The sequence below is a fragment of the Trematomus bernacchii genome, unplaced genomic scaffold (genome assembly GCF_902827165.1).
Source record: "Trematomus bernacchii unplaced genomic scaffold, fTreBer1.1, whole genome shotgun sequence".
NCBI classification, from domain to species: Eukaryota; Metazoa; Chordata; class Actinopteri; order Perciformes; family Nototheniidae; genus Trematomus; species Trematomus bernacchii.
The window spans coordinates 1630220-1645303 of record NW_022987567.1 but is presented as its reverse complement, the minus strand read 5'-3'; the positions used below and the strand labels follow the sequence as shown (position 1 = coordinate 1645303).

The following is a 15084-nucleotide window of genomic DNA, read 5'->3' as shown; positions in this document are numbered from 1 at the left end:
CCACCCACAATGACTTTGTGTTCTATTAATCAAGGGATCCATGGATACTTTGAACAAAGGAATAGTGGTGGAAGTCATATTTACCTAAGTAAACGAACTATGCTGAAAAACTATTCTATTTTGAGTAGAATAAATGGCTTAAAAGCACATAAATGCAAACTATACCTCAACAATAAAGCACTTAAAGGAAGTAATTGTGGCTTGGTGCAATGAGGATATTAAATATCATTCAGGAAAGTATACTTTTTGACTTCCCGGCTGTTGGCTTTTCCGTCATACTATGTGTTTGACTGGTGAGGTTAAATATTTTTTAATGGACAACATTTTTCTACAAAACAGTGGAGGGAAACTCTTCATATTATGTTAATTTCAAGGTTCATATTTGTATGTTTCGCCCCTACTGTCACATGTGTACATGCTTGTATGTGTGCCAGCTCTGATTGGTTAGTTGGCTAGCTCTGTTGTGATTGGTTAACGCCTTACAGATTTGTCGGAATAGTATAGTATAGTGGTAAGTCTATTAAAAGAAATTCAGCAAAGTTGGCTTATTGCAATAAAGCTTTTTTTATATTTATTTTTATATTTTATGTTTTATTTGTGTTGGTTGTTCTTACCCTTGTTATTTTCTTAGAGTTTTGTGACTCTGTTATGACTCGCTGATATGTTCACCTCTAGTTAGGAGTCATACTGTTTTTTGAATCATTTCCTTTTTACTGAATATCACTGTCCAATGTTATGTTGGGTATAAGAAAACCCAAAGATCCAGCATCTGTGTCAGCAAGGCATTTTATGATGTATTAACAAATCATGTATTTTACTTTAGAGTTATTAATAGATCATATGGATGTCAGTAGAAGGCCAGCTAAATGTAAATGTAAAGGAGAGGGCAACAGTGGAGTAACCCAGTGAAGATGCAATTCACATAAAAAATTCAGTGGCCTATGCCTCCCTTAAATACATCCAAGCTTTAAAAAGACATGAGGGGTTAGGCAGCGGGGGCCGGTGTCGATTTACTATCGGTGCATTTCAAGCGACATAGTGTGGAATTTTAAGTATAATCTGTTTATAACTTCTGGTTTCAATCTACCGTATAATCTCCTGATTACACTGAACTTCGGAATCAGGATCATGCTGTAATATACCATTTCAGCACCATGGACAGCATCCTTCAGCACTCGATGTTTCACTGACAATGTGTGTAACTGCCTTTTTAAATGGATCTCATTTTACACACATAAGGGGTTGTGCATATGGGTATAGACTACTTGTAAGGACCCTCGGATCATACTGTATTTCCTTGAATGTAACCACAATTACTATAAGCCAAACCACACCATCATATAAGTCTAAAACATAGCCTACAACTGAGTTTTAACACCTACAAAAAACCTTAGGATTGTGCACAAATCTTAAAATGTAACACTCAAACTGGCCCTGTCACAAATAGATGAACACCCACACACAACTAAACACTTGACCACAATAATCATATAACCTTTTTCTTTTAAATCTAGGTCTAACATCTAGCCTATAACTGAGTCTTAAAAAAAATATCAAATTGTCTTAAAATCTGAAGATCTCACACTCAAAATGGCCCTCACAAATATAAAAGAACACACACACACACACACACACACACACACACACACACACACACACACACACACACACACACACACACTACAGGAAATAAAAGGTTATTGAGTAAATGATAATTTAATCATTATCATTACCAAATCCAAATGTTCATTAACAAAAACGGTGATTAAAATGTCTTCACAAAACATTTTGCATGTGTCCAAGCAATTGGTTACAAACTCCAATCGTGCTTATAGTAATTGTTTTCATTTCCACTGATGAAAGGATCAATTTCCGTGTCAACCCAATTTATTATTATATCTTTTTTATAAAACATGCCACCCAAACATTCAACTCACGAAGCACCCTTGGACAAGTTCACGGGTCGCACTCTCACCAGAAGAGGGCATTCCGATTCTGCCTGACAAAGTTGCCTTGACATGCAGACGTGATTTACAACAGCGTCATGCTGCATCTGAAACCGGGCAGCAGCGAAAACGAAAGCAGGATTTGGAAAGAAAGCTTGATATTTGGATGATTCTTAATAATTTCGCGAGGCTTGTTGACAGCGTTCCGCAGAGACTTGGATAACCGAACGCCACTTTCCTCTGTGCACCATGCGCGGATCACACTGAGCATCCTTATGAGAAAAAAGACACCGGGAGAGGAATCTAAGGGCTGCATTTGGAGAATTACGTCCCTTTTGTGTGCATCGTGCCACCGTACTTGTCAAGTTTTGTGATCGGATTCTTCTAAGACTGGCATGAATTCCCTGGATTTGGCTTGGTTATTGTCTGCGCCTACTGCGGTACTCTTTTTGGCTGTAACTTGAAAAAAAGCTTCTCTCGCTTCGAAGACATGGATAAGGAGTTCTGAAACGGGATTTGTTAACCCTTTTAATCTGGAGTTGGAGGTAAATAACATTGGACCCGTTTCGACTAAACCGGATAGCACATCCAGGTCCGGGAGAGTAAAGGGCAGGTGCGCTTTGGAGTCGGCGGCTGCGCGGAGAGACCGGGCTAGTGGATTAGGACGGTACCTGTCTGTGGAGAGCGCGTCATGCGGACTCGGGTGTCGCGCAGTAGAAGCCATTAAAACCTGTAGGCTGGAGCTGACAGATAAGCGGATATGGGTAAGTTATATTTGCCTTTTTTATCAAGTAGCGTGATTCCAAATTATTCTCTAGTTGTCCTCCTTTCTAACAAAAAACCCCAAGATGCATCGTGTCTCTGGAGCAGAATGGGTTGTTCTCATCAGAATTTGTCGTCTTTTCAAAATGCATTTTTGTAATAACGTAAGGTGTCATTGAAGTGCTTCGGGGGGCTTGGAATATGTGGGTGAAGCTTGTGCTTGTATAGCGTGTCAGTCGCAGAGCTGCAATCTGTTTTTCCTCCATTTCCTGGCCATAGAGCCTAAGGATACTTATATTTTGATTTTTTGCACCTCTGTGCGCTTACATATCTGCTTCTAAAATCACCAGTAAAAGCAAAAAAAACCTGTTTTCCAAATGAGGTCCATCCCTTGTTGTCTTGACTAGTTAGAGTGTCTTGCTCATTGGCATGGACTGAAATGCTAATCACGGTAAATTTTGGAAGCCAGTCAACTTTATAAAGCGTGGCCCTGCATAATCATTGATTTGTGCTTCATCTGTGCATGTTTCCATTGTCCAGTATCAGCCTCAGATCTAACGCCTCTTCCAAACAACTCTTGTGGGCTGATTTAAGGCACCGAGTCGTGCATGGTTCTGGTTCTCATTCAAGAAAGCCTTCGTATTCTGCACCTGCTTTTAAAAAAAGGGACCCTCCTAATTGAAAACTGTGTGTCAATATATCAGAACACTGTGTGTGTGTGTGTGTGTGTGTGTGTGTGTGTGTGTGTGTGTGTGTGTGTGTGTGTGTGTGTGTGTGTGTGTGTGTGTGTGTGTGTGTGTGTGTGTGTGTGTGTGTGTGTGTGTGTAGACAATGCCCCACTCCTTCAGTAATGCATCGTGGTTTTTCTCTCATGCACGGGTTTTCCCCATCTTATTCTCAGTTATATATAAGGATAATTAACCATTTAGCCTCGGTCTGTTTCCCTTATGCACGTTTTCACACGCATAACCACCCTCCTCAACCCTTCTCTAACTCTGTCCCTTCCTTGGTAATGACTGGCTCTCCGTTTCCCCCCCAATTTGCCAATTATTTGGGCTCCATCTTCTGCATGCTCCTGGTCTAATTTTATTGTCAGGGGTAGCCTAATCTCCCCAGTCATTCTTAACCGGTATACAGATGGCCAAGTTCACTGGTGGTGCTGTGCCATTAATTGCGAGGCTGCATGATGCATCGACCCACGGTGGGTTACTGCACCGCATCAATATAAGCTACAACAGCACAGAAAGCCATACAGTACAGGCCCGTAGGAGCCCAGACGTAATTTATGTGCACTGCAAAGCAACCATATATGGTTAATCATAGGAGTGTAGTTTATGGGCCTGTTTCCTAATTGAATATCAGAGTGTGTGAGGAAAAGCCCTGCATACTGGAGTTGCAGCGAGTTTGACTCACACACACACACAACACATTTGCCTGAAAAACTGCAGCTTTTGTCAACCACATAGCATCATGCTGCTGCCCACAATTATTCGATGATTATTTGGCCCTGTAATCTCAGTTATCCAGCTGACTGTGATGCTCTTCATTAACAGCATGCGACGCACTTATGTTTCATGGGCCATATCATTTGAGATCTGCTTTGCAGGAAGAGAACAGTAGGGCAGGGAGTGTAATAAGGCAGCCAGAGCTTCAAGATACATTCAAAGAGCTAAGTTACATTTTACACTCTGCCTCAGTAATATTAAATAAAATAGATGCAATGTTACTGGCTTCTCTGAGAGTTCACAGCAGGCAACAGATGACCTTTTGCTGGCCCCAATGCATCCAGCAAGGAGATCAGAAAGCCCCACTGAGGGCAATATCAAGGCATTTGTTATTTACATTTGATTATTTTTACAGAAAAAATCAATAGCTTGAAGCACTTGGGATCCAGCATTCAATATCTACAATATACTTGCTAATGCTGCTCAAGTTGGTTTAAACTGGAATTATTGAGCTACAAATTGAGTACACCATAGCATGATTCAACAGTAACACTTGATCTTTTTTCTAATATAATAAAATATTGAGCAAAATAAGCCAATGGCCCTATTCAAAGAAAGGTATACATGTATCTAATCTTATCTCTCCAGAAGGCTACATCTAGAATGTAGTAAATAATGTATGAACTCACATACATCCAAAGGTGTGGTTTCTTGTCATTCAATGTATCAGGTTAAGAGGATGTGTTTGTTTAATTGCAATAAAAACGTTTTTTTAATTACTTATTGACAATAAGTTGACTAAGACCAAAACAACCACTACGTAGAATGATAGACAAAGGGGACGTTCTACATCACATGTACACAACTTCAACAAAGATCAAGTGTATTTCTTTTTTGCTGCTCTATAAATAATCAACCCTAACCCTAGCACTGTCCTAAACTGGCCCTAAAACAGCTATTTGAAGAATTGTGCAGTTCCCTTACCAGAACAGCTCCTCACAATCTAAATTAAGAGCACTCTGCCAGCACACACATGACAGTGTTTTTCTACTTTCAGAGCTATAGGGGATTTTAGTGTTACTATGCCCGTTGTCAGGGCTGTGTTGCCCAGTAACACTCTGGATGCATGGGGTCAACTTGACCATGATGCTGTACTTTCGCTGTAGCTATTATTAAATGACATGGAATGAGAAACAACGCACAACCTTTACAGTGACATGTGAGGTTTATACCCAGTTTGTATTGAGCCCTGGAACATCATTTCCATTCGCGACTTTTCTCTTAGGTTCCCTCTTGTTCATCATTATTTCTATCTCCTGGTTACTGTTATCTACCTACACATTCAACCTTTGTTCTCCTTTGTATCCATGAAAATTGAAAGGAGATGAAGTAATATGTTGGGTTATCACAGTTAAAACAATTAAGATTCCAAAATAATAAGTTTGTTATCTTTTTGGTTCTACGATGGAATACAATGGAAGCATTTCATTGTGTTCAATTCCGCCACCACTCATATCTTAATCCAGAATTGTTTCCACAAATACATTTTGAAATGATCAAATTATTAATTAATTAACTTTACAAAACGTATTTATTAGTGGGCCAATCTCTAGCCCTTTAAATCTAAAAACTTCATGTACTTTCTCACAGCAAATGAAACAACTATTTATAGGTCTATAAATAGTCGTTTGTTGTAAATCTGAGTACAAATAGGATTGAATGGTCTCAATTGACATAAGACCTTTCTTTGATGCTTAATACTCGTTGGTTCATATCCTCAAGGTATCAATGAACCATTTCTAGCGGATGTGAGATGGATGTGAGATGTGAGACTCCATTGCTATATAAGGAAGGGTTAAGGCTGATTGGTCATGCGTGTGTGCAGAGTATTCATGACAATTCTCCCTGCTGTTTCTATTCTGTAGTCTTCCTAATCAGTTCTACAAATACAACACGAGCACACCCGGACACAATCTTTTCCAACCACGGTTGAAAGAGGTCTAACTTGGCAGGCCTCGCTATCATCTCAAAGATAATTGGAGACTAATAGGATAGCTCAGGCTGGTCTGGGGACGTCCTTCCCTATGTTTTCGGCTGCTGTCCAGCCTCTATGTGCAGTCAAGGCTGAGGCTGGGAGCAGTTTTGTCAATGACAGGCAGCAGATAGCAATGAGCCACTTGTGTGCACCCCAAAGTGCACCAGTTAGCGAGTCCATTTGCCAAGTTATTAAGCTACATTTGGTTTTATTTTAGGTCAGCAGTAAAGTGCACTCACTCCCTCTATGTGTTAAGGTTGAGAGGCAGAAACAGCTATCTTCCCTTGCTGAGGACAGCAGGTCTGTCTGCTACATAACAAAGCATTACCCGCATGCCTTTAGACAAACTTCAGCTTAGACTTATCCATTCATTTTGGATTCAGACAGGTAACTGTGTTGGGTGACAAGAAAAAATGAGTACGTGCGGGGCTATATATTATCATATGGAACACTAAAAAGAAAGCAAGAAAAATGCTATACTAAAAGCTGTAGAGCAAGAAAGGCGGTTGGAGGGCGAAAATGGAAATCAACGAGGAAAGTGAGGAGGTGGTTTTGAACACATGCATAAAGAATAGACTACTATATATAACAATGTCAATGGTGGCAGGGTCCAAGGACATGTATAACTAGCATATTTCATACAGGACATGGAAATTGAAGGATAAATTGTACATGTAAGTAGATTCAGCATGAGAAGGGTAATGGTGAAAGATGCATCAGGTAAGAGGTAATGTGAACCCAAACCGCATGAGTGACAACTCACAGGGTGACTTGTGCTCCTTTGTGAATAAGATTAGAGGAATAGTAAGGGAAGGAGATGGCTTACAGAGGCATTAGCGCACGGAGCGCTCATTAAAACCCATACAGTGTCAGGAAGGGGGAGAGAGGTGCCTTGTGAGGCAGGCTCAATCTGAAAGAGATGGCGGCGTCACTTCTAATAAAGCAAGCCTATTATGCACATGGGAAATAAATGCAATAGGGGCTGTTTCTACAGCCTCCCGGGATGCGAGTCAAACGCAAAATGTAGAAAGCATGCATTTGTGTTTAACAGCCCACACGTTCTGTTCCCAGTCTGTTAAAATTTGCTTTGAATGTACACGGAACATTACATATGGGCGTTGTTCTATATCGGTATTCTCTTCCCACTTCTATTTGTTTTCTTATCGTAACACTTTGATGAACAGTGTTGTTGGCAATTTAGTAACTTTCGGAAACTTGTGAGAAAAATGACGAATTGGCTGCTCTAAAAAATACAGCACCTTGTGATCTTTCTATTTGAAACATTTAGCAAAAGTGGAGACACGTGATTGATCTGCGGGCAAAATAAATAGCCAGCACAAATGATCTGTACTGTTCCACGGTTCCCCTCCATCTGTAAGTATTGATGAAAGATTAATCGGAAAACAAACATTACGCGTGTCTCTCGCGCTCTCTACAGTCACACACACACACACACACACACACACACACACACACACACACACACACACACACACACACACACACACACACACACACACACACACACACACACACACACACACACACACACACACACACACACACACACACACACACACACAATACCCATATGGGATCAGCAGATGCTTGGCAAAAAGTGAAATGGCTATGTTGGTTAGCATATGCTCTATTATGCCTCTCAGCCACTCTATGTCAGGAAATTATTTCTGACAAATCCTGCAAAGATTACAGAAAAAGCTACCAAATTAAAATAATGCTCATTGCCTCAACTATCATTGAAGCACAAATATCCCATGTTTTGCTCTTCCTGAATGTACCACATGTACATATAACGCGTTCATTTTAGGTGAATTAATCACCGGCAATATACATTTTGCGAGCTAATTAAAATATCTACTACTTCCACCCTGTCATCATAATCTTATCTCACTGTCATAATGGTCCATACTTGATGATACTGCCTTTGGAAACATACATAAGTAGTGACCCCCTCCCCCCCCCCCCCCCCAAAGGGGAAATCAATGTATCTTAATGACACATCATTAGAGGCTCTGTAAAGGGGAACGATTTTAATGGAAACAACTCTGTCTCACCTCAGAACAAGGAGTGATATCACAGGAAGCTGCTGACCACTGTTCTTCACTTCTCAAGCAGTATTTGGAACAGATCATCCACTATCAACTAGAAAATATACATAGACGTGTATTCATACTCCGGACAAATGTTGGCAGTCAGGTTGCTATTTCTTTGGCAGAGATGAGTTATGTAATTCCATAGGGTCCATGCTGATTGTATTATTTGAACCCGTGGAAAGAAGGATCGATGATTCATGCTGAACTCGTACAGCTTCGGTTTAGTTATACATGAAATGGCTGGAGTCTGCATTAAAATGCCTCCTAACCCTGTATACACAACCAGCGGCTCTTGAATGTTAATTTTCTCTGTACAGGCTGCCTTTCATAACTTATCTGCATACGCCATTGGTGCAATGATAGCTTACGGGATGACTGAATACAGAGATAAAGATATGCTTGAGCAAAATTATAAATTGCTTTGATTCAACGCTGGTTGTCAGTTTGTATTAATTGTAACCATACAGCTAAATGACATTAATCGCTAAAACCATTTAATTTGTGGTATTTTTCCATACAATGTAGACTATGCTTTACACTTGAGTAAAACATATTTTCATTAAAATGGAAATTTGAATTATCTCATTAAATGACCAAATAAAGTTGACAATATATCGAAATAATTTTTAACAGCTGGTAATTTCTCACTTTGAATACTCTCGAATCTTATTTGTAAACTTATTTTTAATTCCCAAAATTGCAGTGATTTGTTCACGTTATGTTGCATTATTTATAATATTTTCATCTTATTTGATTTTAGATGTTAAATTGACCAAGCTGTCCTCTGGATTCTAGTTTTCAAAAGCATGACATACATGCTGCCTGTTCTAGAAATATTGATATATATCATAATCCTGCTTCCTTTTACCTCTTGATCTATATACAAAGTAGTTCCCATGGGTTTTGGGCCTTGGGGGGTTGTGAGTCATCATTCACAGATACAAGATGTTTTCACAAGTTCTGACATCTTTACATCAATCAGGATATGGAAAAGTTTCCTGAAGTGTGAGGGATTGAGCTGATGACTCAATTTACCCAAAAAATCTGCATGCAATTTCTTTCATTAAAGAGGTCAATTTAAGAGAAGTAAACTCATCTCGCACTCTTAGTTTGTTTATGGTGCTTTTGTTTTGTTTGATAGCTTACCCATTTATACTGATTAAGTCCTATGAAATAAACTAGAATGTCCAAACTAGAAATCACGATCCCCCCAATAATGTGGCCCCACTTGGTACATCCTGAATGGCCACTTCCTGTATTTAAGAGCTCCTAGAGGGCACATGTTTTGCCAAAGCCTGCCAATATGCCCCTTCTGCAGCAGCAACAAAAAGCAGCACCATCTGCACTGGTAACTCAAATAAATAGGAATTAGAAGAACATGAGGTTAACTTATATTAGGAGGACAAACTAATATTTGACTATAGAGAAGTAAATACATATTTGTGCAATGATCTAGCATATAGCAGCACATATTTCTGATTGACTTGACTTCCAAAGTTTGATGTTTGGTGAAATCTTTTTTGTTGTTAAAATCACATGTGCTGAACTTTTTTCTCCTCTCCCCCTTTCTCTCATTTCTACAGGCTCTGCTCTGCGGCGTCGCTGGCTAGTGGTCCAACTCCTGATGCAGGTGTGGCTGGCGGCAAATCCATCTTTGAGCGAGCGCCAATGCCCCAAGAGCTGTCGCTGTGATGGGAAAATTGTCTACTGTGAGTCCAGCGCCTTTCGAGATGTCCCCAAGAACCTCTCTGGAGGCTGTGAAGGCCTGTCTTTACGGTACAACAGCCTCGTCAGTCTTCGAGCAGGCCAGTTTGTAGGCCTCAACCACCTCATCTGGCTCTACTTGGACCACAATTACATTGCCACTGTGGATGTAATGGCCTTTCAGGGGGTCCGCAGGCTCAAGGAGCTGATCCTGAGTTCCAACAAGATCACGTCCCTCCACAACACCACATTCCACCCTGTCCCTAATTTGCGAAATCTGGACCTGTCGTATAACAAACTGCAAGCCTTGCAGCCTGGGCAGTTCCAGGGCCTACGGAAGCTTCTCAGCCTACACATACGGTCAAATTCCCTGAAAACCGTCCCAATGCGTCTTTTCCAAGATTGCAGAAATCTTGAGTTTCTGGATCTGGGATACAACCGCCTGCGCAGTATCACCCGGAATGCATTTTCAGGCCTAGTGAAGCTCACTGAGCTGCATCTGGAGCATAATCAGTTCTCAAAGATCAATTTCTCACACTTCCCTCGCCTCTACAATCTGCGGGCGCTTTACCTGCAGTGGAATCGCATTCGCTCAATGAGCCAGGGCCTGACCTGGACTTGGGCCTCCATCCAGAAACTGGATCTGTCTGGAAATGATTTGATGGAAGTTGATGCTGTGGTTTACCAATGCCTACCCAACCTGCAGACCCTCAATCTGGACTCCAACAAGCTGACCAACATCTCCCAGGAGGTGGCTGATGCCTGGATCTCTCTGACAACGATTAGCCTAGCTGGGAATGTATGGGACTGTAGCCCTGCGATCTGTCCTCTGGTGTCATGGCTGAGGAATTTCAAAGGTGCAAAGGAGACCACGATGATCTGCGCTTCCCCCAAGAAAGCCCAGGGTGAGAAAGTGATGGACGCTGTCGAAGCTTTTGGTGTTTGTCAATCGAACCAACCGGCAACGCTCACTGTGAGTATTCCTCCATCCCCGTCCAGCATCCCTGTGCAGACTGAACGCCGCCCAGCTATTCTGGCTTTTCCCACTAGTCCTGGAAAGAGAGGAGAAGGGTCTATCAGAGGCCCCACATTGTCAGCTGTTACCCCCCCCTGTGGCACCTCCGCCAGAACAAGACATGGAACCTGTGTCCTTCCATAAGATTGTGGCTGGAAGCGTCGCCCTTTTTCTATCGGTTGCCATGATCCTGTTGGTTATCTACGTGTCTTGGAAGCGCTATCCTAGTAGCGTCAAGCAGCTGCAGGAGCATTCGGCAGCAGCCCGAAAACGTCGCAAGAAAGCCAGAGAGACGGAGCGCACCCTGAGCTCTCCACTGCAGGAGTACTATGTGGACTACAAGCCCACCAATTCTGAGGCCATGGACGTGCTCGTGAACGGGACCGGACCCTGCACCTACACCATCTCAGGCTCCCGAGAATGCGAGGTATGACCCACACCACCGCCACTCCTCCTAAAGCAAACTATGTCCACAGCTCGGCGACCAGAGGTAATTATTTACTCTCTGCTTTGATAGATGATAAATCCGCCACTTGATTACTTAGCCTCACGCAGCAGGTTTGGTGAACACTGTGTACCCACGGATTATTTAGGCGAGTGATTTTAGCATTACTTTGTGTATAGCGGAACGTGTCTCGCTTTCAGACGGGTGTTTGTATATTCGCTTAAACCTTAATCTCTGTTGAGATGCAAATGTTTGTTTTGCTGCAAAATTGTACAGACATACAGATAAATGAGATAGATTACTGTTTCTATTTTGCATAATCTTGAGCCTAAACTATGCTGCTTGTGATAAGACCTTTGAGCTTGTTTAGGTACTTGCTTGCCTTTTTTGCTTGGGTATAACAGGCTCTGTGTGTTTGCTCTACTGCTGTGCAGTGTTTGAGTAGTACTGTGTAGGGACAAAAGCTGAAGATCTTTTTTTGGACACTTGTTGTGAATGCAAAAAGAGACTTGTCACTGAATAGAGTTTCCCCTGAGCTGATGACTTCGCACATTTCTTGACAGCAATGACTCAAAATAGTCGGGGAAACACTCATACCCCCCCAACTGCGCATCCTTTCTGATGTTTTCTTTTCCTTTTCACACTGACTTGCTCACCAGCGTAATTGATCGGTCACACACAAACTGAAATGCATACTTTCATCGGTCATCCACAATGTATTTCACATAGAAAAAAGCACATTTTGTGATATAAGAACATCTGCACACACTCTGAAAGAAGAAGTGTTTGATAGTCCCGAAAGGAGTGGGAATCATTTGAAATGTTTTGTACACTGACAAGTGAATTTCTTCAAAACAGTATTTACAGACTACAGCAATGTGGGAATACTACTTTTTGCTTTCAGCTACACTCTTGTGTACCTGATCGGGGTGTAACGGTTCACATAATTCACGGTTCGGTATGTACCTCGGTTTGGGGGTCACGGTTCGGTACGGGTTCGGTACAACGAGAAAAAGCTAAAAAAAGTCCCAAATGCATAATTCCAGGTTTGTTGTTATTTATTTTTGAACAGTAGTGCAAGTTTCAGTATAAAAATAAGGAACTCTAACATTTTGAATAATTAACTGTATTAGACAGTTAAAAAAAAACACAAACAGTACCACACACACTCAGATGGCCATATTATCTATAATGGCTGATGTCAAACAAAAAGGTGTCACCAAGCTGTAAAACTAAAAAGAATGTCTTGAAAATATTACAAAATAAATAATAAGAAAGTGTTTCAAGGGCGAATAGTCGTAAAATATATATGCCAATAGCTTCCGTTATTTATTTTGGTCTCTCGGCTTTCATGTCTATCGGCTTCTTAAAAACAACGGGGATAAGCTGTTGAACTGCTGTTGTCTTTCGCCGGGCTCCGGTGATTGGCAAATCTGGGTGATGCCTTCTGATATGATTTAGCATGTTTGGCGTGTGTTACCATTAGCATACCGCACCGCTGTCGAACAACGCCGACACACCGTCCTCCCGATCCACCACTCGCACTCCATCGTTATTGTAGTCCGCAGGGAACCCGAAATGTTCCCACACAGCTGATTTAAAAGAAGCAGGTGGGTCTTCTAGCTTCTGTGTGTTATCTGAAATCGCCATACTAACTTCTCTTCTTCTTGTATTTTGTTTGTTTTGTTGTGTTTTCTTCTTGTTCTTCTTGTTCTTCATTTGTTGTTTAAGGGCGGCAGGCAAACAGCTTTTAGGCGCAATACCGCCCACTGGATTATATATAGTGTAATGGATACTGCCCTGAGTGACAGACTTTTTTCCCTTCATAAAAAAAGGCGTATTCGTCGTGTGACTGCATGTGCCGAACCGTGAATACGGATACCGTTACACCCCTAGTACCTGACATACTTCATACTTGTTAAACCTTTTAATCTACTACTGAGGATTCACAGGTTTTTAGGAGCCACAGCTACGCAATGTTTCTGTAGAAATATATTTATTATAACTTATTGACTGGCCCAGTTGTAAGAGGGGGTTAAAAAAAAAGGGAAAGGCTAACTTGGGGTTCTTCCAATTTCTTTCCCATTAATTGTGGTGTTTGTTTGGCAATATTTCCTTGTCCACTGCAAGGATCTAAGGTCAGGTGGTGTTGTATCCTGAACACACTGTAAAGCCCCCAGAATTAAATGTCTAATTTGTGATACTTGTCTATAAATAAAATGTGATTTAATTTTTATTTGATAATCAGTTATCCCACAATTTAAAGCCGTAACCGCAGACATATCTTTGTAAAGCTTTCTATACATTATCCCATTACCAGCCTTTTCATATTCACTGTAATTCCTAGATTTTCTCTGCAAAACTATAGTATACATTTGGCAAATTAATATAAATGTAAAGGTTTAAACAGGAAGAAGTAGAGGAGGGCTTGATCCTCTTCTTTCTTTTCCATTTCTGATACTAGGTCTGGCTTTCGTGAAGGCAGGAATAATATGTAATACTTGCAGATTGCTTACACAATTTATACTGTTAAAGAACCACAGATTACAGCTGCCATTTTGTTTTCATTTGACTTGACCTCCTAACTTTGCATCCCACCTTTCAGCCTACAGTCCTATTTATTTTAAACTTGATTGAAATTGAAGTAGGATGGGTGCAAGGGTTAAATATAGAGGATGCAGCAGTTGAGTCTGAGCAGCTGTACTTTATTTTAAATAATGCCAAGGAGCCTTCTATATGAATGATGTGCTTTGCATCATTTTGACAAATCTTTTGTGGCGTTGACTGAGGCGTTATCATGTTATGTATACAGCCAAACATGGAGCACAGCTTAATATTAAGCAAACAATGTGCGCAGAATGTATAAGGCTAGACATGATCGGCTAATATAGTATATTCCACACAAGAACATCACAAATACACCTCAAAATATTCTAAAGACATTGACTTTTAAATGTTGTAAAAATAAGCTTTTCAGAAATATTATTTGTTTAGGGCTGGTTTGTATTTTTCATAAGCTTGATGTTATTGAGGCCACCCCCTCTAATTCAAATCATAAGCTATTTATTAGCAAGCATGTAAGAGAGAGCTGCTTACAGAACTATATAGGAAAAATACTTAATGTGGAAATAAATATTACCTTAATAAAGAACATATAATACAGTTAGTTCACAATATCAAACATTACAAAAATAAATATGAATTGAGTTTTTATAGCATTTTACAGATGGATGTGGTAATTATTATTGGAAATGAATTGTAAAAAATATGTTTGACTGACAACACGTAATTTAAGATGTCTTTAAAAACATAATATCATAATGTTACCACGGTGAAGCAGTGCTTAGAGTTATATCATATTTGAGAAACAATGGAAGGCTATTGCACTTTGGATCAGGAGGAATTGGCAGCCATTGGAAGGAGGGGATACTGTCAAATTAGGTGACTGCAAATATATTTAAAAAATGCATTGGTTGACTTTCAGTATGTCACATTACAAGGGATAAAATGGCTGATATGCTTTGCCGATGCCCCTTGGTTCAGGGCTATTTTCACTCTCATATTGCATTGCATATTATCTATGAAGGTTTCCCCCTCCCCTTTACTTCCACTCTTAAA

The 15084-nt window shown here is 40.6% G+C and overlaps 1 protein-coding gene across 1 annotated transcript in view; it reads left to right on the top strand.

Annotated features, from left to right (window-relative positions):
• Positions 1 to 2237: 2237 nt before the first annotated feature.
• Positions 2238 to 15084, top strand: part of LOC117478735 (leucine-rich repeat transmembrane neuronal protein 4) — a 103088-nt gene continuing 90241 nt past the window's right edge. The window contains exons 1-3 of the mRNA XM_034125638.1: positions 2238 to 2710; positions 9886 to 11012; positions 11077 to 11448. Of these exons, the coding sequence (XP_033981529.1) occupies positions 2707 to 2710; positions 9886 to 11012; positions 11077 to 11448 (1503 nt within the window). The 5' untranslated portion in view covers positions 2238 to 2706. The remainder of the gene's footprint in view (positions 2711 to 9885; positions 11013 to 11076; positions 11449 to 15084) is intronic.